This window comes from Pipra filicauda, unplaced genomic scaffold (assembly GCF_003945595.2).
Source record: "Pipra filicauda isolate LSUMZ 115617 unplaced genomic scaffold, ASM394559v2 scaffold243_size1161148_pilon, whole genome shotgun sequence".
In the NCBI taxonomy this organism is placed as follows: domain Eukaryota; kingdom Metazoa; phylum Chordata; class Aves; order Passeriformes; family Pipridae; genus Pipra; species Pipra filicauda.
In genome coordinates this window covers 527,400-545,451 of record NW_024104358.1, presented here as the reverse complement: position 1 = coordinate 545,451, position 18,052 = coordinate 527,400, and the positions used below count along the sequence as shown (strand labels likewise).

The following is an 18,052-nucleotide window of genomic DNA, read 5'->3' as shown; positions in this document are numbered from 1 at the left end:
AAAAGGGACCTGGGGGTCCTGGTCAATGGCAAGTTGAATATGAGTCAGCAGTGCCTTGGTAGCCAGGAGGGCCAACCGTGTCCTGGGGGGCATCAGGCAAAGCACCACTAGCCGGTCGAGGGAGGGGATTGTCCCCTTCTGCTCTGCACTGGGGCAGCCTCACCTTGAATATTGCGTGCAGTTTTGGGCACCACAATATAAAATGACACTAAAGTATTAGAAAGCATCCAAAGGAGAGGAGTGAGGATGGTGATGGGCTTTGAGGGGAAGGCTTATGAGGACCAGCTGAGGTCACTTGGTCTGTTCAGCCTAGAGAAGAGAAGACTGAGGGGAGAAGCCATTGCAGTTACAACTTCCTCGTGAGGGGAAGAGGAGGGGCAGGTACCAATCTCTTGTGACCAGTGACAGGACTCGAGGAAATGGCATGAAGCTGAAGCAGGGGAGGTTTTGGTCGGATATCAGAACAGAACAGAATATGCCAAGTTGGAAGGAACCCACAACAGGCTCCCCAGGGAAGCGGTCACAGCACCAAGCCTGCCTGAGTTGAAGAAGTGTTTGGACAGTGCTCGCAGGCACACGGTGTGATTCCTGGGGGCGGTCCTGTGCAAGGGCAGGAGTTGGACTTGGTGATACCGATGAGTCCCTTCCAACTCAGCATATTCTATGATTCACCATACAATACCTAGAGTAGTACTCAAGAAATTACAACATGTAATTGCAAAAGAAGTTAAGGTAGTCTTCCTTTAAAAAGACTTAATTATATCCATAAGGATATAATTTTTATGTAGCTTTTGAATTTTGCTCTGATTTATCTAATGTATGGAATAGGATAGGACATTGGAATAAGATGAACTTGTATGGTATAGCAGCCTGCAGTGTAAGTTCCCACAATGGAGAACATATCGAATTGCAGTATCAGATTGCTGATTTTGACCCCGTAGCTTTCTGGAGCGACTTTCCTGTCTTGCAACCCTTCCTGTCCATAGAGGCTGTTTGATGTATGCAAACAGGTTTTTAAAACTGTTAATTGTATTATAAAGAAAATCCAGAAACACTTCATTTATAAACCCCCTCATGTGCATAGCAATCCAAATTATTACTGTAAGTTACTGATGCTGTACAGCCTAAGGGAAACACTCAGGTAAAACCTGTAGGACGTATCTTCTATAAAAACAAACCCAACACCATTTAAGTTATTAGAAAAAAACCAACATTTTAATCTTGAAGACTTTTCAAACATTACTGCAATATGATTGTAGGAAAATATGTTTCTTCTTACAAGGAAGTTAAGCATATCCAATGACATTTGTATCTTCTTCAAATACAAAGTTTGATTTTCCTTGTTCAATTCCTCATTGCCAACATGGCATTTATGTCCCAAATAAGATTCCGTAACTGATCCATGATCTGCTTCAGCTGCTGATTCTTCTGTTTCAGTTTCTGTGGAAAGAGTTTATTATCAGGTTTTTTTGTGATCAGTTCAATTAACACACTCAAAAATTCAACAAAAGTTACAGCGTTATGAAATGCTATATGAACCTTTTCCTCAGTTGTCTGTGAGCACTATTAGTGGGATAATACATCCCCTTAAAATCACATCCTAAAAATACAAGAAAGCCTCAAAAGTTAAGGACTATGGCTACAGGGTCAATGCTGTTCTCTTCACAGCATTCTTTTTATCAGAACACCTGACACCTTCAAAAGCTGGAGGTTTGTGGAGATCATTCCCCACTTTTCAAAGTCCAAAGGAGAGCATCGCAAATAGGAAGAAACAACTCAGGGAACAGGTAAATTTATGTGAATATGTTTTGTAACTTGGGTTTGCAGAAAAATGAGGGATTAACAGTAGAAGTTTGAACAAAGCACAAGGTATAGGTGAAGAAAATCAAGCTTTTGCAGCCCTTCTGCCTATGTAGGTCAACTGTGATGTGCTTAGAGTCCTGTCTTGAAAAAGGTTCTCCCAAGCATGCTGAATTCTTTAATTTTATGTATTTGTTTTTGCAAACTGCAGAAGCATGTGAAGGAAAAGAAGAACAGCAAACTTGCTTTTATTTGGTTGCATAACCAAAACTTAAAAATTATGTCTTTACAGAAGAAAGATCTGGGCATTAAGACATCATACAATTTCCTTAACCTTTCATGTTTCACAATAATACCCATATTTATTGTCTCGTTTATTCATTCTCCTGCTCAAATCGAAGCTGTTGAGAACTAAGTTAGGTTGTTGTTAACAATACACAGCATGTCCTTCATTTCATTCTGATTTGACAAGATGTCAGCCTTCTCACATTAGAGATCAAACTACTTATTCATTAGGGAAGTCTGGAGTTCCAAGTAAAGGGAAAGAACAGGAAAGACTTGCTACCATCAAAAGAAAACAAAATGTTTCAGGTTTGACATAACTTTGTTATTGACACTACACAAATGGCAATACATTAAAAGGGCGACTCAGATCAGTAATACAACCAAAGCAACTGGAACAGTGATAAAATGAAGCAACAAAAGAAGCAATGTCCTGAAAACATTTTGATGCAGACAACACAACAATGTTTTAAGATGCCCAGATGGTCAGTTGGGAAAGAAGTCCAGAGTAAAAAAGGAAGCCCATTAATTTCAGACCTGTAAAAACAGTCTGAAGTAATATAGTAATTAGGTTTATATGGGGAACATAGTAAGGGAAATATTACTGAACACAGATTTCGGGGGACACATTTCCTGGAAGAAGAGACAACATGCAGTTCCAGACTCCTGAGCAGGATGTGAAAACAGAGGTAGGACAGTTCATGTGCAATAACACTGAATTTCTAATCAAGCATTTGACAGACTAAAAAGTGTTTTAAAGATAACTATGGGCATTTATCTAATGCTTCTTTCATTTCCATTTGCTGATCCAAGACTTCATAATATATAGCAGAGATCCAACTCCTAAAGACGAGAGAGAAAACTAAGAATCATGTAGTTACCACAGCACCCAAATGACAGAACTGCAAGTGTCTTCCTACAAAGGTCTTGATGCTTGAGAAAGCACAAGCGGGATGAGATAAACAAGCACGTTCATACCTGTGGCATTTTTAAACATGTTTCTATTTGCCATCCTCAACATTCAATCTTAAAGAAATCAGTGAACGTCACATCAAAACTACTAGTTTAACGCAGGCTGATACTGAGGGCATGTCATTTCAAGATTTTTCAAAACCTTCATCAATAGGAATGAAGGGAGAACAGTCAGTGATGGTTATTCAAGTCAGACAGAAATAAGAACCATTGACCTCTGATAAGCAGACCGTGTTCTCTCTTCATCCATGTCTAATTGTATTGTTAAATACTGTTACTTAGGTAAACTCACATGAACTTTATGCAAGTTATGCCCAAAAGACTCATTCTGTAAGATTGTTTTCCTTTCCTGTGCAAGCATTATGACACTGTAAATTGCTTGATCTTTATTTGATATTAGACAAGGGAACCTTCAAACTGGATTTCATTTGTTTTCAAAGCATCTGTAAAGACAGGAAGTATAAAATTGTTTCTTTATTTATCTGAAGATAATTTTAGATCCTTGTCTTCAGTGAAGACCTATTTTTTTAGCTCTTCTACTTTTTCTAGCGACAGAAAAAAGCATCTAAGATGAAGCACTATCCCTGGATTGCTAGGCTGGTGAAAGTATAAAGAGAGGAGAAAATATCCACTTCAGAGAGCATGGTCTCCTAATTGAAATGCATAGAGTGATCTTTGTTACTGATCTTTGACAGGCAGTGGCTCACACCACAAAGTAATACATAATTAATATGTTCTACACCACTGGAAGTGCTGGCCTCTGTTTAAGACTTTGCTGAGCCAGTAAGAACACCTCAACCCAGGTCTAACCTTGGAAAGATAGGTGAAATGGCCTTCTTGGGAAATGGGCAAGTTCTGTAAGCAGCTTCTGCAGTAATGACAAATTTTTGTTTGAACAGATTGCTTGCAAGTTGTCTCCCACTCTTTCCTCCTTCTATTGAAATGACTTAGTTGAACTCTGGACTGCTTCTCAGGATTAACAGTTGTATGAAACAAGAGAAAGTACTTCATCCCACATATATGCTACAGCTTCTGACTTTATCTGTTTTAAGATAGCACAGGGAAACTATCTTATATGAGGCAGTTTGTAATGATCTAAGAGACCTAAGTTCAAGTTACATCTGACAGGCAGGTTTTTGTTAGTCCCTTTCTGTCAGAAAAGGGATCTGACTGGAAGTTTATAATGAGTTTAAGAGACCTAAATTCAAGTTACATTTGACAGGTAGGTTTCTGTTAGTCCCTTTCTGTCAGGAAAGGGATGTGACTGTAAACCAATCCTAAGAGGTCTTCTTTGGTGATACTAATATTCGATGTGATTAACTACCCATTTTGATTGACCCTGCAAGCACTATGGCCAGCAGGATGGAGTTGGCAAGGACTGCACCTTCCAGTAACCAACAATACCTCAGTAGGCATAGGTCAGGTAAGTCAGTCACGAAAACAGGTACTGAAGCACAAAACCCACATAAATGAAATTATGTGGGAGAACTGTAACATACATGCAGAAAATAGCTGTCTTTCAAGGAAAAGAAAATCTGCCATAAAGAACTTGCCACGTTTCATACAGATTTGGGTTCAGTAGGACACAGTAATTTCAACTTCAACTGAAATGAAATTTCTACTAAAACTAATTTTTGATTCACTTTCATTTCATTTGAAATCAGTGCTGTCTAGACCAATTCACAACTTACTACCAGAGATGCATCAGAACTTTCCTTCAACACTGTTCCCATCTCTCTCCTCATTTTAAGCTCATCTATCCTTCAAATTTTAAAACCAAAACATGAGTCATTATGCTGCACTCAAGCTATTTGTTAGAAGTCCCTTCTTCAGGCAAAGAAAATAGTGTAAACACTGTGGACGAGTAAGATCATATTCCAACTGGTGCCTGTAAAAACATCAACAGTACTTGCCTATATTGTACAGGCTCTCCTGCTTAAGAAAAAAATAAACAAAGAGGGCTTTCCACCTTGAAAATCTTATATAAAAGACCATACCTCTGAATGCTGTGACAGCTATAGTTTTCACCTGCTCTGTTGAAGATCTACAACTGTACAGGCCAGAAGGACATCTCAGTGTAATAAAACATTAAATATTAGTAACAGTAGTACCTTTATTTGCATAAATCTTGGCAGAATTAAAAAATTATACTTACTTTGTTGATTATGACTCTACTACAGAGAACGGGCATCATGTTCTTTTCCATTAGCATAGAATCATGGAACAGTTTGGGTTAGAAGTGATGTTTAATGGTCATCTAATCCAACCCCCCAGTGAGCATCTTCAACTAGACCAGGTTACTCAGAGACCAACCCAGCCTGACTGTGAATGTTTTCAGGGATGGGGCATCTACCTCCTCTCTGGACAAGTGTTTCATCACCCTCAGCATAAAAAATTTCTTCCTTATATCTAATCTAAGTTGACCTTCTGTTAGTCTAAAGCCATTACCCTTGTCCTATTGCAACAGGCCCTGCTAAAAAGTGTTCCCACCTTTCTTGGGAAGCCTTTCAGGCCCCTTTAGGTACTGAAAGGCTGCTACAATATCTCTGTGGAGTCTTCTCCAGACTGAACAGCCCCAACTCTCTCTGCCTTTCCTCATGGGTGAGGTGCTCCATCCCTCTGATCATTTTTGTGGCTCTCCTCTGGACCTGCTCCAACAGGTCCATATCCTTCCTGTGCTGCAGACCCCAGAGCTGGACATAGAACTCATGTTACTCCTTCTGACCATTAAACTGCTGTAGGAAGTGATTGTTGAAAGCCTTATGAAGGTGACAGTGGCCTCCATGTTTCCATGTAAGTCAAAGCCAAGAAATTTCTACAGAAACACAATGTTTGTGATAGGAAAGTGAAATTTAAACTGTCTCTTTTTTAAATGAGTCCTTTATATTGAAATCTCTGAAGTAAGGTCGAAAAACCTTCTCCTTTCTTTTTTCTTTCGGTTTTATAGTCAAAAGAATGACAATATTATATGCATATAGCTGGAAAAAAATATGATACAAAAAATGTCCTCAACACTTTGCTCAAACACTCTTAAAGTAGCCAGATGATATTCTAACTTATGTCTGCTCAACTGATACCAAGGCCCACTTTTCATCATAATATCAATCTATGTATAATTTTTTTCCAAAGGGATAAAAATATTAATCAGTAATACAGTAACTGCTGTGCAATTAAACATTAACACAGCTTTTCTTGATGTCACGCACAGACATAACTGTTCTACCCCTACCAGAAATAAGACTGGGTTTTCTGCCTTGCTCCTCACCTGATAGCTGAAGGGAAAACTGCTCCTTCTGCATGTGTAACTCTGTGTTCCTGAAACATGCAAAGGCACCACTGACAGCCTGTGCTCCACTGCATGCTCAGTACTTTTCACCTATTGACCCAGACGGGATTGCACGTATGCACTGTCAGGGAGGAAGAAGCACGTTCATGCAAGTAGATCGATGTTTGCTCCATACCAATTATTTATCATTCAACAATGAGGTCTGAGGTCTTATTTACTGAGTACCATCTAGACTATGTAGCTTGTAATGGAATTACCCATTCCCCAAGGTGCTTCTCCACCACAATCCTCAGTGTTACATCCCCCTTCTTAACATGAAAATCACATACATGTATGATCCTCAGTTACAGATGGACAACTAAGTGACATGAACAGCAGAGATAAAACTGGAGTGCCTACTAACTTTGTTCAGAGACACTTCAGGTTCAAGTTCATAACTAAATTTCATATTTGAACAGCTTCCCACACATTCAAAGCTACCATGAACCACAAGGAGAAGGATGAACAACTGCCACGGATGTTTTGTGGCAGAGAAAAAAAAAAATCCAGTTTTCAGGAGCTGCCTCCAGTTAGTTACTCACTGCTCACAATAAATCCTTGCTTCTCATTCCCAAATTCCCTGCTTATTCAATACCCTCATACCAGTTACCCAATACACAAACCAGGATTTTTATAATCTTATTTACTACGATACTGATTCAATCTAAACACTGCCTCATCTGCAACAAAAGCAGAATAACTCAAGGACTCTTCCAGAAAAGTGGGCAGAGGGGAAGAGGAACCAAATGTGATAATGCAATAAAGGTTGTACAATATGCACCTATATGAGGACAAAAGGTGACAACTGGGATTGTTAAGACAGCTTTAAGCTCACTTTTTCCTAATTTTTTTCAACGTTGTTACCATGATATTATTTTGATATAGGATGTAATGTGAAAAACTTTGCATGCAACGCTTTACACAAAACCGAAAAGGAAGTATATCATCATCTGGCATAAAATGTATCTGAGTGCTGTGGGAGCTGTCTGATGATATTATAAGACCACTCTATGCAATCTTCTACTGGAGAGGGGAAGAGGCTCCTGATGAAGAAGGAAACATCTTTAGTCATCTGCAAGAAAGTCAAGGAGTGATATCTAGAAAACTACAGGCTGGTTAGCCTAACCCCTGACTCCAGAAAGACTATGCAGCAAACCCTTCTGGAAGTCATGTCCAGACATATGAATGATAAAGTCATGGTGACTGGAAACAGTCACCCTGGATTTACCAAAGATGTGCTGTGCCTGAAAAACATGATGTCCTTCTACTGAGTAGTGACTGGCTGTGTGGCAAGGGTAGAGCAGGGGCTTTTCTTTACTTTCATATTAGTCAGGCTTTTGACACAATCTCTCCTAGTCTTGTAGTCAAACTGGAGAGGTGTGGTTTGGATAGGTGGATTACAAGATTGATGGAAATCTGTCAGGGCTATGGAATTCTAAATGCTGGGATCATCAGTATTAAGACCAAATGGTAGCTGGTCACTCTTGAAGTTTCTCAGGATTGATACTAAGGTGAGTATTCTTAATATCCTCATTAATGATTAATCCACACTTACTGACCTAATCACTGTATCAAATTTGTGGACAATGCCAAGTAGGGGAACGTGATAAATATACTCAGTGGTAGGATATCTGGTTCAGAGGGGCCTACCTTGGGAACTTCAATTAAAGCAGCAAAATCTTACATCCGCACACACAATAAACTCACACAACAGCACAGGCAGAGAGTTGACTGAATAGAAATCACATTTGCAGAAAAGGATCTGGGGTAATTTTGATACTTTTTGACAAGTTGAACATGAGTCAGCTGCAGATCTTTTTGCAACAATGAAGACTAACTGCACACTGTGCTATACTAGAGAGAGTGCACCCATCAGGTCGAGTGAAATTGTTATTCCCCTCTATTTGGATCTGCAGAACAACTGTCCAATTTGGGGATCAATATAAAGCACGAACATACTGAATAATGCCTAGTGGAAGGCCATCAAGATGATTAAAGTTGTATTTGTTCCGTCTCAAGAAGAGAAGGCCAAAAGGCATGATCACTGTCTTCAGCTACATACTGAAGATCATAGAAAAGACAAAGCTGGACTTTTCTTGAATGTACACAGCAAAAGGATGAGGGAAAGTGGATATATGAGTTATGAAAAAATTCCAGTGTAACATTAGGAAAAATTTCACAGTGAAAGTCAACCCTTAAGAAGGGACCAGAAAAGGCAGAATTTCCATCCTTACAGATATTTGAAATGCTACTGGATATGAGCTGGAGCAACAGGATCTAACTTTGCTGGTTGACCCTGCTTTGAGCTGGAGGCTGAAGTAGATAACCTCCAGACCTCCCACCGAGTCTAAATTCCTCTGATTCTACCACTGCAGAGAGCCAGTTTGGGTACTCAAAACATGATGGAACTGTCTCCAGTGCAGCTTAATCTACTGAGAAGGTGTCCAAATAAAGAATTCTTTCCCTCTTGCCAAAGTATTCCTTGGTGCACATTCGTATTTTGGGTGAAAAAGTACTCTACACATATAAAACAAAAGTACATGCAAATAGTGTGAAAGGTAGTTTAAATGGAATTTAGTTTTTCAGCATAGTTCAAAAGTAAAGTTTTCCGAAGAGAAAGACTAATTGCAAATTGCTGTCATTTTAAGGATACTTCCCTAAACAACATCAGCTGCAGTGCACAATGTTTATGTTATCAAAAAAAAGCCCAGAGCTAAACTCACAACAGCTTAACTTAAAAGTCCATCATATAGATTGTCTTTTCCTCTCTTAGCAAGATCACTGTTAAACACTTAGCAAATGTTAATTAAGAATATCAGACATGACTGTTTTCTAAAGGGTCACCTGGAATGTCCTAATGCTATTTCACATCATTTCATTTTCATCCAAATGTACTGAGACTACTAATTACGTCATAGTTTTCCTAAGTGCTTCATTTGAAACCAGACCTACAGCACCTAAGAAACCTAACCTGTACTTGCTCCACACAGACTAAAGCATTCTCAGTTTCTGATTTGCTATTTTCTAAGTCCTCTCAAATGTACTACAAGACTACAGACCTAAGGTGAGCCTTAGGTGAAAATAATACTGACGATGCTATACTTAGAAGGTAAAAAATCTGTAGACTGAACATTAAACACTTGAAAAATATGAAGACAAGTGAGGAAATCTTGTTAACAGTTTCCACTTGTTGCAAATGGATTAATTTCAATGAAAACTGGGTCAAGACTTGCACTAGTAAACCAGTGCAAATGCTTAACCAATTCTGGAACAGTGAATTGTTTATTCCAAAAGAGAGTCAACCACCCCAACAATTTACAAGCCCAGAAAGCAAATACAGTTAAAAAGGAATAAGCTACATTTTTGGGAACTGCAACAGAGAATTGTTTAGTACAAAAGGTAGAAGTAGCTCAGTGCTCAAGAAATGGTTTGTTTGTTTGTTTTGTAATAATGGCATATGTTTCTTAGTGCTGGCAAAACTCCCTTCTGGTATTAAGCTTAATGGGTTTTATTTAAACCTACATTTGCTAATTACTACTGAATTGCTAGGACAGAAATTCATTACCTTGTAAACTGATCTATATTTTAAATTAACAGACAAGCACTTCCACAGCCAAGGTGAGCGCATTAAACTTTCTGACCTAAAACTATAAGCCTAACACAGCAGAAAGATGTCACTACACAGTAAACCAATACCAAAAGCTCCTGCAGTATTTAGGATCACATCAACAGATTCTCCTGCCCCATGAATGAGACGGTGAGTACAGGAAGTACCTGATGCTCCTCTCCTCCTCCACTGAGGATGCCCTGCCCAGATGACTGCAGCAGCAAAGCAGAGCTGCCATGTTTCAGGTCAGTGGTTCATGGAATGAGGGACATTTTTGTGTGAGAATATATGATCCACAAGATTTGTATGAGCTACTCCTAGCTGTGTCTGAGCTCTACACTGAGGGGCAAGTAGTGCCTTTCACATACATCCAGAGCCACTAAAGAAATCAGACTGGCTGGGTTATCACAGGAAGAAGGGTAAAATTAAGCAACCCATGGCAGGTCTAAGAACTCAAATATCTCAATAGTGTCAAAGTATTGGGAAATTGCAACAATGCTTTCTTTGGTACCAATGACAGCCAAGATTGAAAAAATGCTGCCTATCACAGCAAAAAGGATTAGGTGAGAACAGGACAACAGCTGAACGATGACAGTGGGTCAAGAATATAAAAAGTTTCCTCATCTGTAATGTTGGTTTCCTTATCACAGCATCTTCATCAACATTTTGCATCATGAAATTTTTCTAAAATAAATTAATCCAATTGAGTTGGATGTTACATACCATAGGGGAACTGAAAAGCTATCAGGAATGCCAGCTAAGAACCAGAGAGGGCTAGTTAAGCCCAGCAGCCAGTGTCAGAAATTAGATCAATTAATAATGATTCTAGTGATTTTTCTTTGCAAAAAGAAGAACTTCTTTATTTCTAGTCATAAACCCCAAAGTATTTCCTATTCTGAAAAGTACCAAAATTCAAGCTTTGAAAGTGGTACTGGATGTGCTAATACAGCTGGAGGGAGACAAAAGAAAAAAATCAGTGCACTTCCAAAAAACAAGAAGTTTAACTTTCTTTTGCAGTAGTTAGTAAGTATTTGTCGACAGGAATATTAGAGAAAGTTCAACTATCTTGTGAAGATTTACTATGGAAAATCTGGAAAACTAGGTCTGGCATTTAGGTGTAAATACAGGATTTCAGACCAGATTTAAGTGAAGGTTTTAATGCATTCTTAATTACCAGTTTGTGACCAGTGGTCCTGTAATACCATCAACCTTCTTAAGGTTCAGAACTCACCATAAAAATTTATGAAATTCTTTTCACAAGATCACACCAAGGAGGTTTAAAAACACATTAGGATGCAAGTACAACAACAAGGGCAAACCCACGTCACAGAACTATTAAAACCACAGCAAATATGGACAGTTAAACTTATTAACACTTAAAGATTGCAAATAAATGTGCATAAATTCAGAGTACAACACTGCATACAATATAATATATAAAACTGTGCTATATCAGCACTTAGGAGAACGATTACAACAGGGAAGCTGACAACTGCTTTTCTCTAAATTCAACTAGTCCCTATTTTTCTACATAAATGGGTTATGAAAAATTCAATACATCTCTGAGTGTTGAAGACAAATTAAAATACTGGAAATATTTTAAAAGTTAAAAATCCACCAATTATTCCCTAAATTAAACATTTCATCTATTTATTTCCTTTGTTCAGTTATTTTTGTAGATTATACTTCCTTTTTACTAAGTATTTACAGATATTACAGCCATAGAAATATTTAATTAATCCTATCTTTGTACTTTACAGATTGAAGAAACAATGTTCAAAACTGTGGTCTGGCAAAAGTTCATATTTTAATCTCAATATTATATTTGCAGTTACTCTAGCATTATTTATTTTTAGATTTGAATCCATCTTTAATAATTGTCCCTAACTGCAGACTGCCACTCAAACTGAAAATTTAACAGCATCTTTATAATTCATAGCACATTTTTTTTTCAATGTGTTAAGATTCAATAGATGTTCCTCTAACAAAGGAACAGTCTTCCTCAAATTGTCAAAATACAAAAGCCTTCACCAACTTATATAATTGTAACAATATTTACACATCTGGTGCTCAATATCCTTTTTTTTTTTTAAACTTGAGGTAAGTTTTGAAGAGAAATAAATTCAACAGGCACCTTACCTCAGTCTATAGTGCTGATATCTAGTGGGCTAAGCATAAACATAATACACTGTATTCAAAAGAATATATATTGTTTTTAAAAGAGGCACAAGTAAAAACTGTCAGGGAACCCAAACTCTACAGCCAGAGTTAAAAAAAACAAACAAACAAACCCAAAACAAACAAAAAACCAAACCAAACCAAACCCAACCAACCAACCAACAAAAAAACAAAACAAAAAACTCCTCTCAAATTTGTTTCCTGAAAGGTAATTCTGAAATAATTAAGTGCAAGAACTAATTATCCCCAGGTTTGATGGTAGTCATCAGACATTCTGCATTTAGTAAAGCAATCTAGAAATTTGAACTTTGTGACATCAAAGTGCCATTTCCTATTTTATGCAAATTAATTTAACTTTCTTACCTTATTTACTTCCATAATTTCCCTTCTCTCTTCACTAGCAAAACGAAGCTGACTTGCAGCACCACGATCATCATGCTTAGAGCCATCTTCTTCAACATACGGAATAAGTTGCTGTGAAAACAAGAAATATTAGCTTTATTTAAAAAAAAAAGAAAAATTAAAAGAAGAAATTAAAAAAAAAGAAATGAAGTGCAGGAGATACATAAGGTACTACCATTTTCTGCGCAGGTTCAAACCGCTCAAACAAAAGTTGACACAAGCTCGTCACCTCAAACCCAAAGGCCTTGGAATGACCTCAGTTTGTTCTCCAGGAAAATGATGCGCTTCAAAAGGACACAATCCCACCTGTTACCATGCTTAGATCCAAGCAATTTCACAACTGCAGGCAAACCCCACACTTTCCATTTCAAGATGTGTATCATGGATAAATCTTGTATTCTTGAACTATGCAGATTGTGATTTTACATTTTACCATTCCACACTATGAAACACCACAAAAAAGAGCTTGTTTATTATAAAGTATTTTAGCAGAGGGGCAGGTACTGATCTCTTCACTCTCATGACCAGCAACAGGACTCGAGGAAACAGCATGAAGCTGAGTCAGGGGAAGTTTAGGTTGGATATCAGGAAAATGTTTTTCACCCAGAGGATGGTTGGGCACCAAACAGGCTCTCCAGGGAAGAGGTCACAAGCCTGCCTGAGTTCAAGGAACATTTGGACAATGCTCTCAGGTACATGGTGTGATTCTTGGGGTGTCCTGGGCAGGGCCAGGAGTTGGACTCAATGATCCTGATGGGTCATTGATTCTATGATTCTATATTCTATGATTCTATACTAACCATAATTATGACTGGCTTTACATAGCTACTTAGTTAATACTCCAGCTATGACTTGCTATTTTAGTGAACCTCTGTTTGGCTGTTCTTAAGACCAGGTCTATAGTTACCTAAAGGGAGTTTTTCCCTAAGTATTTCCCACTGTGATCTTCTCCGACACACAGAATCATAGTTTTGTTTAGGCTGGAAAAGACCATATTGTACTATCATTTCTGTACAAAGCCAAAAATCTTTGATGAAGTATCCCCTAAATGAATACTACTGTATGCTTCCTTCCTAAAAAGAAAATAAATTAAAAAGAATCAGTAAATATAGCAGGTACAAAACAAATACATGCTTCTGTGTCAGAACACTTCCAAGCTACTAACAACTAATAAAAAAATAATAAGCTGTAGCATTTTATACATAGCATACATCCACAGTGTCCACAGTGCAACATTGTTTTTTCTGTCCTGAACCAAGCAAAATTACATCCACATTCCCATACACACTACAGACAAATGAAAGACTAGTATTGATGAAAATGAGCAAGAAGACATTAGTTCAAAAGCCTGGGAGCAAATTGCTCACCAAGTGCATATTAACTCGTTAGTTAGGCTGAAGTGTAATATTTCAAAGCATTCAGCATCCTCCTTCAGCATTTTGATAGAAAACTTACTTTGATTTAACCCACTGAAAATTTAATTTCCTTCTACGCAAAAATTTCCGTAGTCCATTCTTATTAAGTTTATGAAAATGAACAAAAACTACCACACTAAACTTTGTCATGAAAATGTAGTAAAGGTTAACCACTTCCTACATTTGCAGACCATAAAAAAGAAGTAGAGGGGCTCCTAAATACTCTTGGAAGAAACTCCTCTCTCTGATGGAAAAATAAAGTAGCACTCAAACTAGAACACTTCCTTTGAAAACCTCCCGTCTTTTAGAAAAGGTATTAGAAAAAAAACAAACCCACCAAGAAAAGCCAAATTACACCTAACACACAAAAGCAGGAAATTTAAACCAGATCTGCTTCACAATTATTTCATGCCTTGCTACATTGGTTAACAGAAATTTAGTCATACTTATTATATTGGTAGTACACATTTACAAAAAATGTGAAAACATTTATATCAATAATAATAGACTAAGGAATATTAGTAGGTACCGACTTCTCTTGACTGTGTAAAAAAAAAAAGAGCTTTGTAAATATTCTTCAAAGGTATGGTTAGAATGTCAGCCACAAAATAATATGATTGAGACTATTATTGAAATGCTGGAAGAAGAATTTAAGAAAACTGATCCAAGACGAATGGTGTGCCACTGTCATTCACCCTAACCAGTAAAAACATGAGACAGGCAGGCACTTCCTAACTTCAGAGCAGAAAAGACTACGCAGATTAAACAGAAAGAATTCCAACTATTGATACAAAATTTTGCTGTGCCTAAGTTATCAGTCAGACATTGCATTAAAAAAGCTTACTCTACTCTATTGCACACAAGTCAACACACCATGGAAAAAGTTTTATTCTTTAAAATGGGAAAGTTATCCTACTCCCTTGCTTGCTGTCAGGTTTCTCTAAAACCCTTGGCAGTGACTGTTGACAGAAGTAGTAGTCTAGAAGTAGTAGTCTAGACTGGACAGTACAGAATGAATGAATGAATGAACCTAATTTATTTATTCCTATTCATTGAAGAGATTCAAATACAGAATAAAATGCTTATATGGTTAAAATTCAACGGACAATCACAAGTCTGTTAATAAAGTTGCCTCCGAATCCAAAGGTCAATATTTAAAGAACTTCACAGTTCTGGATAATTAGCACAGTAGTAACTTGAGTCATAACACAAAACAGGGTTTAAGAGTATTACTAAGAATTAGAAACAACTTAACTCATGAGGGAGAAAACAAAGTTTTGATTTTACTAGGAATAGCAGTTTTATTAGGAAAAACTTTAGCCAATCCTCCTTCCAGGAAGTCCGATGCTGTAACTGTTTCATCACCACTGCACAATTAGTTTTGGTTCATACTGGCCCAGCAGGTTAGGAGCAGCAGAATGAGGCAACTAAGGAGGCACAGATTCATGGTCAGAGAAAGAGAATAATGTTTATTAGTGAGGGAGCCAGGCTGACAGGTGAGAGCTTGAAGCAGGCTGTTCCCCACTTTTTCCCACTTCTTTTAAAAAATCTACCCTGATCCTTTCATTTTCCTAGGGGAAACAAATTGATGAAGGAACTAAGAAGCTTGAGGAAAAAGGCTAAAATTTTAAATCAAGTTTGATTTTACAGAATCCAAGAATGAATTAGGTTGGAAAAGACCTCTGAGATCTTGTCAACTAGACCATGGCACTAAGTGCCACATTCAGTCTTTCCTTAAACACCTCCAGAGACAGTGGCTCTAACACCTCCTTGGGCAGCCCATTCCAGTGTTTAATAACCCTAATGTCAACCTAAGCCTCCCCTGGCACAGCTTGAGGCCATTTCCTCTTATCCTGTCACTTGTTGCCTGGGAGAAGAGGCTGACCCCTACTTTGCCACAACCTCCTTTCAGGGAGTTGTAGAGAGTGAGAAGGTCCCTCCTGAGCCTCCCCTTCTCCAAGCTAAACAACTCCAGGTCCCTCAGTCACTCCTTGTCAAGACTTGTGCTCCAGACTCTTCACCAGCTTTACTGCCCTTCTCTGGACACGCTCCAGCACCTCCATGTCCTTCCGCAATTGAGGGGCCCAGAATCGGACACAGCACTCAAGGTGTGGCCTCACCAGTGCTGAGTACAGAGGGAAAATTTCAAACTGGGATTCAATTTCAAAATTGGATCCCTCCCAGTTGGCAAGAATTGATGATGATAATCTGAAAGTTTCGCAGTTTTTCAACCAGCTTTAACTAATAAACAGAATTCTGTCCACTTAATATCCAGTCTCATTAAAACTTGTTATGAGTCTCCTGCAACTGAAGAGAATGGATGATACGCTATGCAGAAAGTGGTTATTCCGAGCTGTAACGTATATATGCATAAAGATACTTACTTCTATGGGAACAGGATCGAGCCCAGCACAGTTTTCATTGCATTTGTCATAGACTAATCTCAGTTTTCTGAAGAGTATTGATAACTGACGGAGATGTTCCTGCAGCTTTCCCAATCTGTCTTGATATGTTGCGGTATGATAAGTAACACCATTTGGTAACTTAAGAGAACCAAAACATTAAAACTATTAAAGCTTCTGTCCCACAAAATAACCAGTCCAAAAGAAATCAGATGGGGTTTTGTACATTTTAAAATCAGACAATCACATTATTCCCACAGAAATCACTGATTTTTTTATTTACCAGTAAAATTCTGGATTATATGTGCTCAATCACTGTTGTCAAACAGCTTCATGTATTCTATACTTTGGTCATTGCCAATCCCTCTAACTCTTTTCAGTGAGTGTCTTCACAACGGTTAAGTATGACATTGTTGTGATCCAAGCATTACACTTTGAGAGTTTGTGTCTCAACCCCAGGCCACAAAATTCAATAACACCAGAGTCATGAAAACAGAAAGAATGGGGGTTATTATTTATCTTCTACTTTCCACAGAGAGAAAACACAACAAATGTTTGTATGTTTTCTCAGTAAGTAGCCATAAATAAGGACTATGTCCATTTTTATAAGAAAAAAAAAGAAGTTTTAGGTGGGAAATATTACCAAAAAAGATAAATGAAAATTCCTCTAAAATTACTCCCTGTATGTTAACATAAATAGAGAAACATAACTGGCATATAAACAGACTTTGCTATTCATAAAGGAAAACACAGTTACAAAGTGTATTTAGAGTTTATCTATTGTGGGGGCAACAGCAATTCAGCATTTCTGAATATTCTACATGTTCACTTTATCTACAGGAGTAAACAAATACATTAAGAGCAGTATTCACTTCTCCAATCAATCCTCCCTTTTAAAACAGTTTGATGGAGTTATCTAAACGTCCTAAGCCGCCACCTCTGTCTGTATATACGGGCTGTCAGTGATAACACCACAGGAAGCAAGGGTCGTGAAAATAAAAAGCTATTTTTCACCTGCATGTTCCTCAGCAACTGGAAGATCTCCATGGTTCGGAACACAATGTCCTGCACGGTCTCCTGGCCGATGCGGCAGAGGGAAGCCGTGTTCACCTCCCTGGCCGCCTGAGACTGAGTCCCCGAGAAAGCGCCCGGCGGCATCCCCGCCCCAGCCAGAGGGGGGGTCGACATCTCCTGCCCTTAACCAGTCCCACTAGGCCGAGCAGAAAGAGGACGTTATGATGGAACGATCAAGTACTTGAGTCTATCCTAATAAACTTCTGAAGGACAGCTATCCCATTCCTTTTCCCCGCACGCGGCCCTATCCCAGACAGAACCGTTCAACTGGCGAAGCCGGCTCAGCGCTGCACCCCCGGGGTCGGACCAACCCCTCGGTTGGGACACCGCTCTCTCACAACCGCGGCGCTGCCGGGCGGTGGGACCGGGGATGCTCCTCACGCACCTCCGTCCCCTCAGCGCGGTCACTGCCTCGACCCGTCGCAAGCGGACACTCCCGGGGCCGCGGCACCGCGTCCCCTGCGGAGGCGCAGGCGGAAGCACTTCCCGGCGCCCGGGGCCGTCACAGCCGGCGGGGCGGGAGCGGCGGGCGGGGCCCGGGCCGCCTGTCACGGCCGCTCGTGCGGTCCCTGTGCCCGCCGGTCTCTTCAGTCGG

General features: G+C 38.9%; 1 protein-coding gene across 1 annotated transcript; it reads right to left on the bottom strand.

Moving 5' to 3' along the window:
• Positions 1 to 1,011: 1,011 nt before the first annotated feature.
• On the bottom strand, positions 1,012 to 17,924 carry MED30 (mediator complex subunit 30). The gene is made up of 4 exons (XM_027730579.2): positions 17,398 to 17,924; positions 16,366 to 16,524; positions 12,528 to 12,638; positions 1,012 to 1,440 (listed from the first exon to the last, which is right to left on the bottom strand). The coding sequence occupies exons 1-4, from the start codon at positions 17,569 to 17,571 to the stop codon at positions 1,345 to 1,347; spliced, it is 540 nt and encodes a 179-aa protein (XP_027586380.1). The 5' UTR covers positions 17,572 to 17,924; the 3' UTR covers positions 1,012 to 1,344.
• Between the last annotated feature and the right edge of the window lie 128 nt (positions 17,925 to 18,052).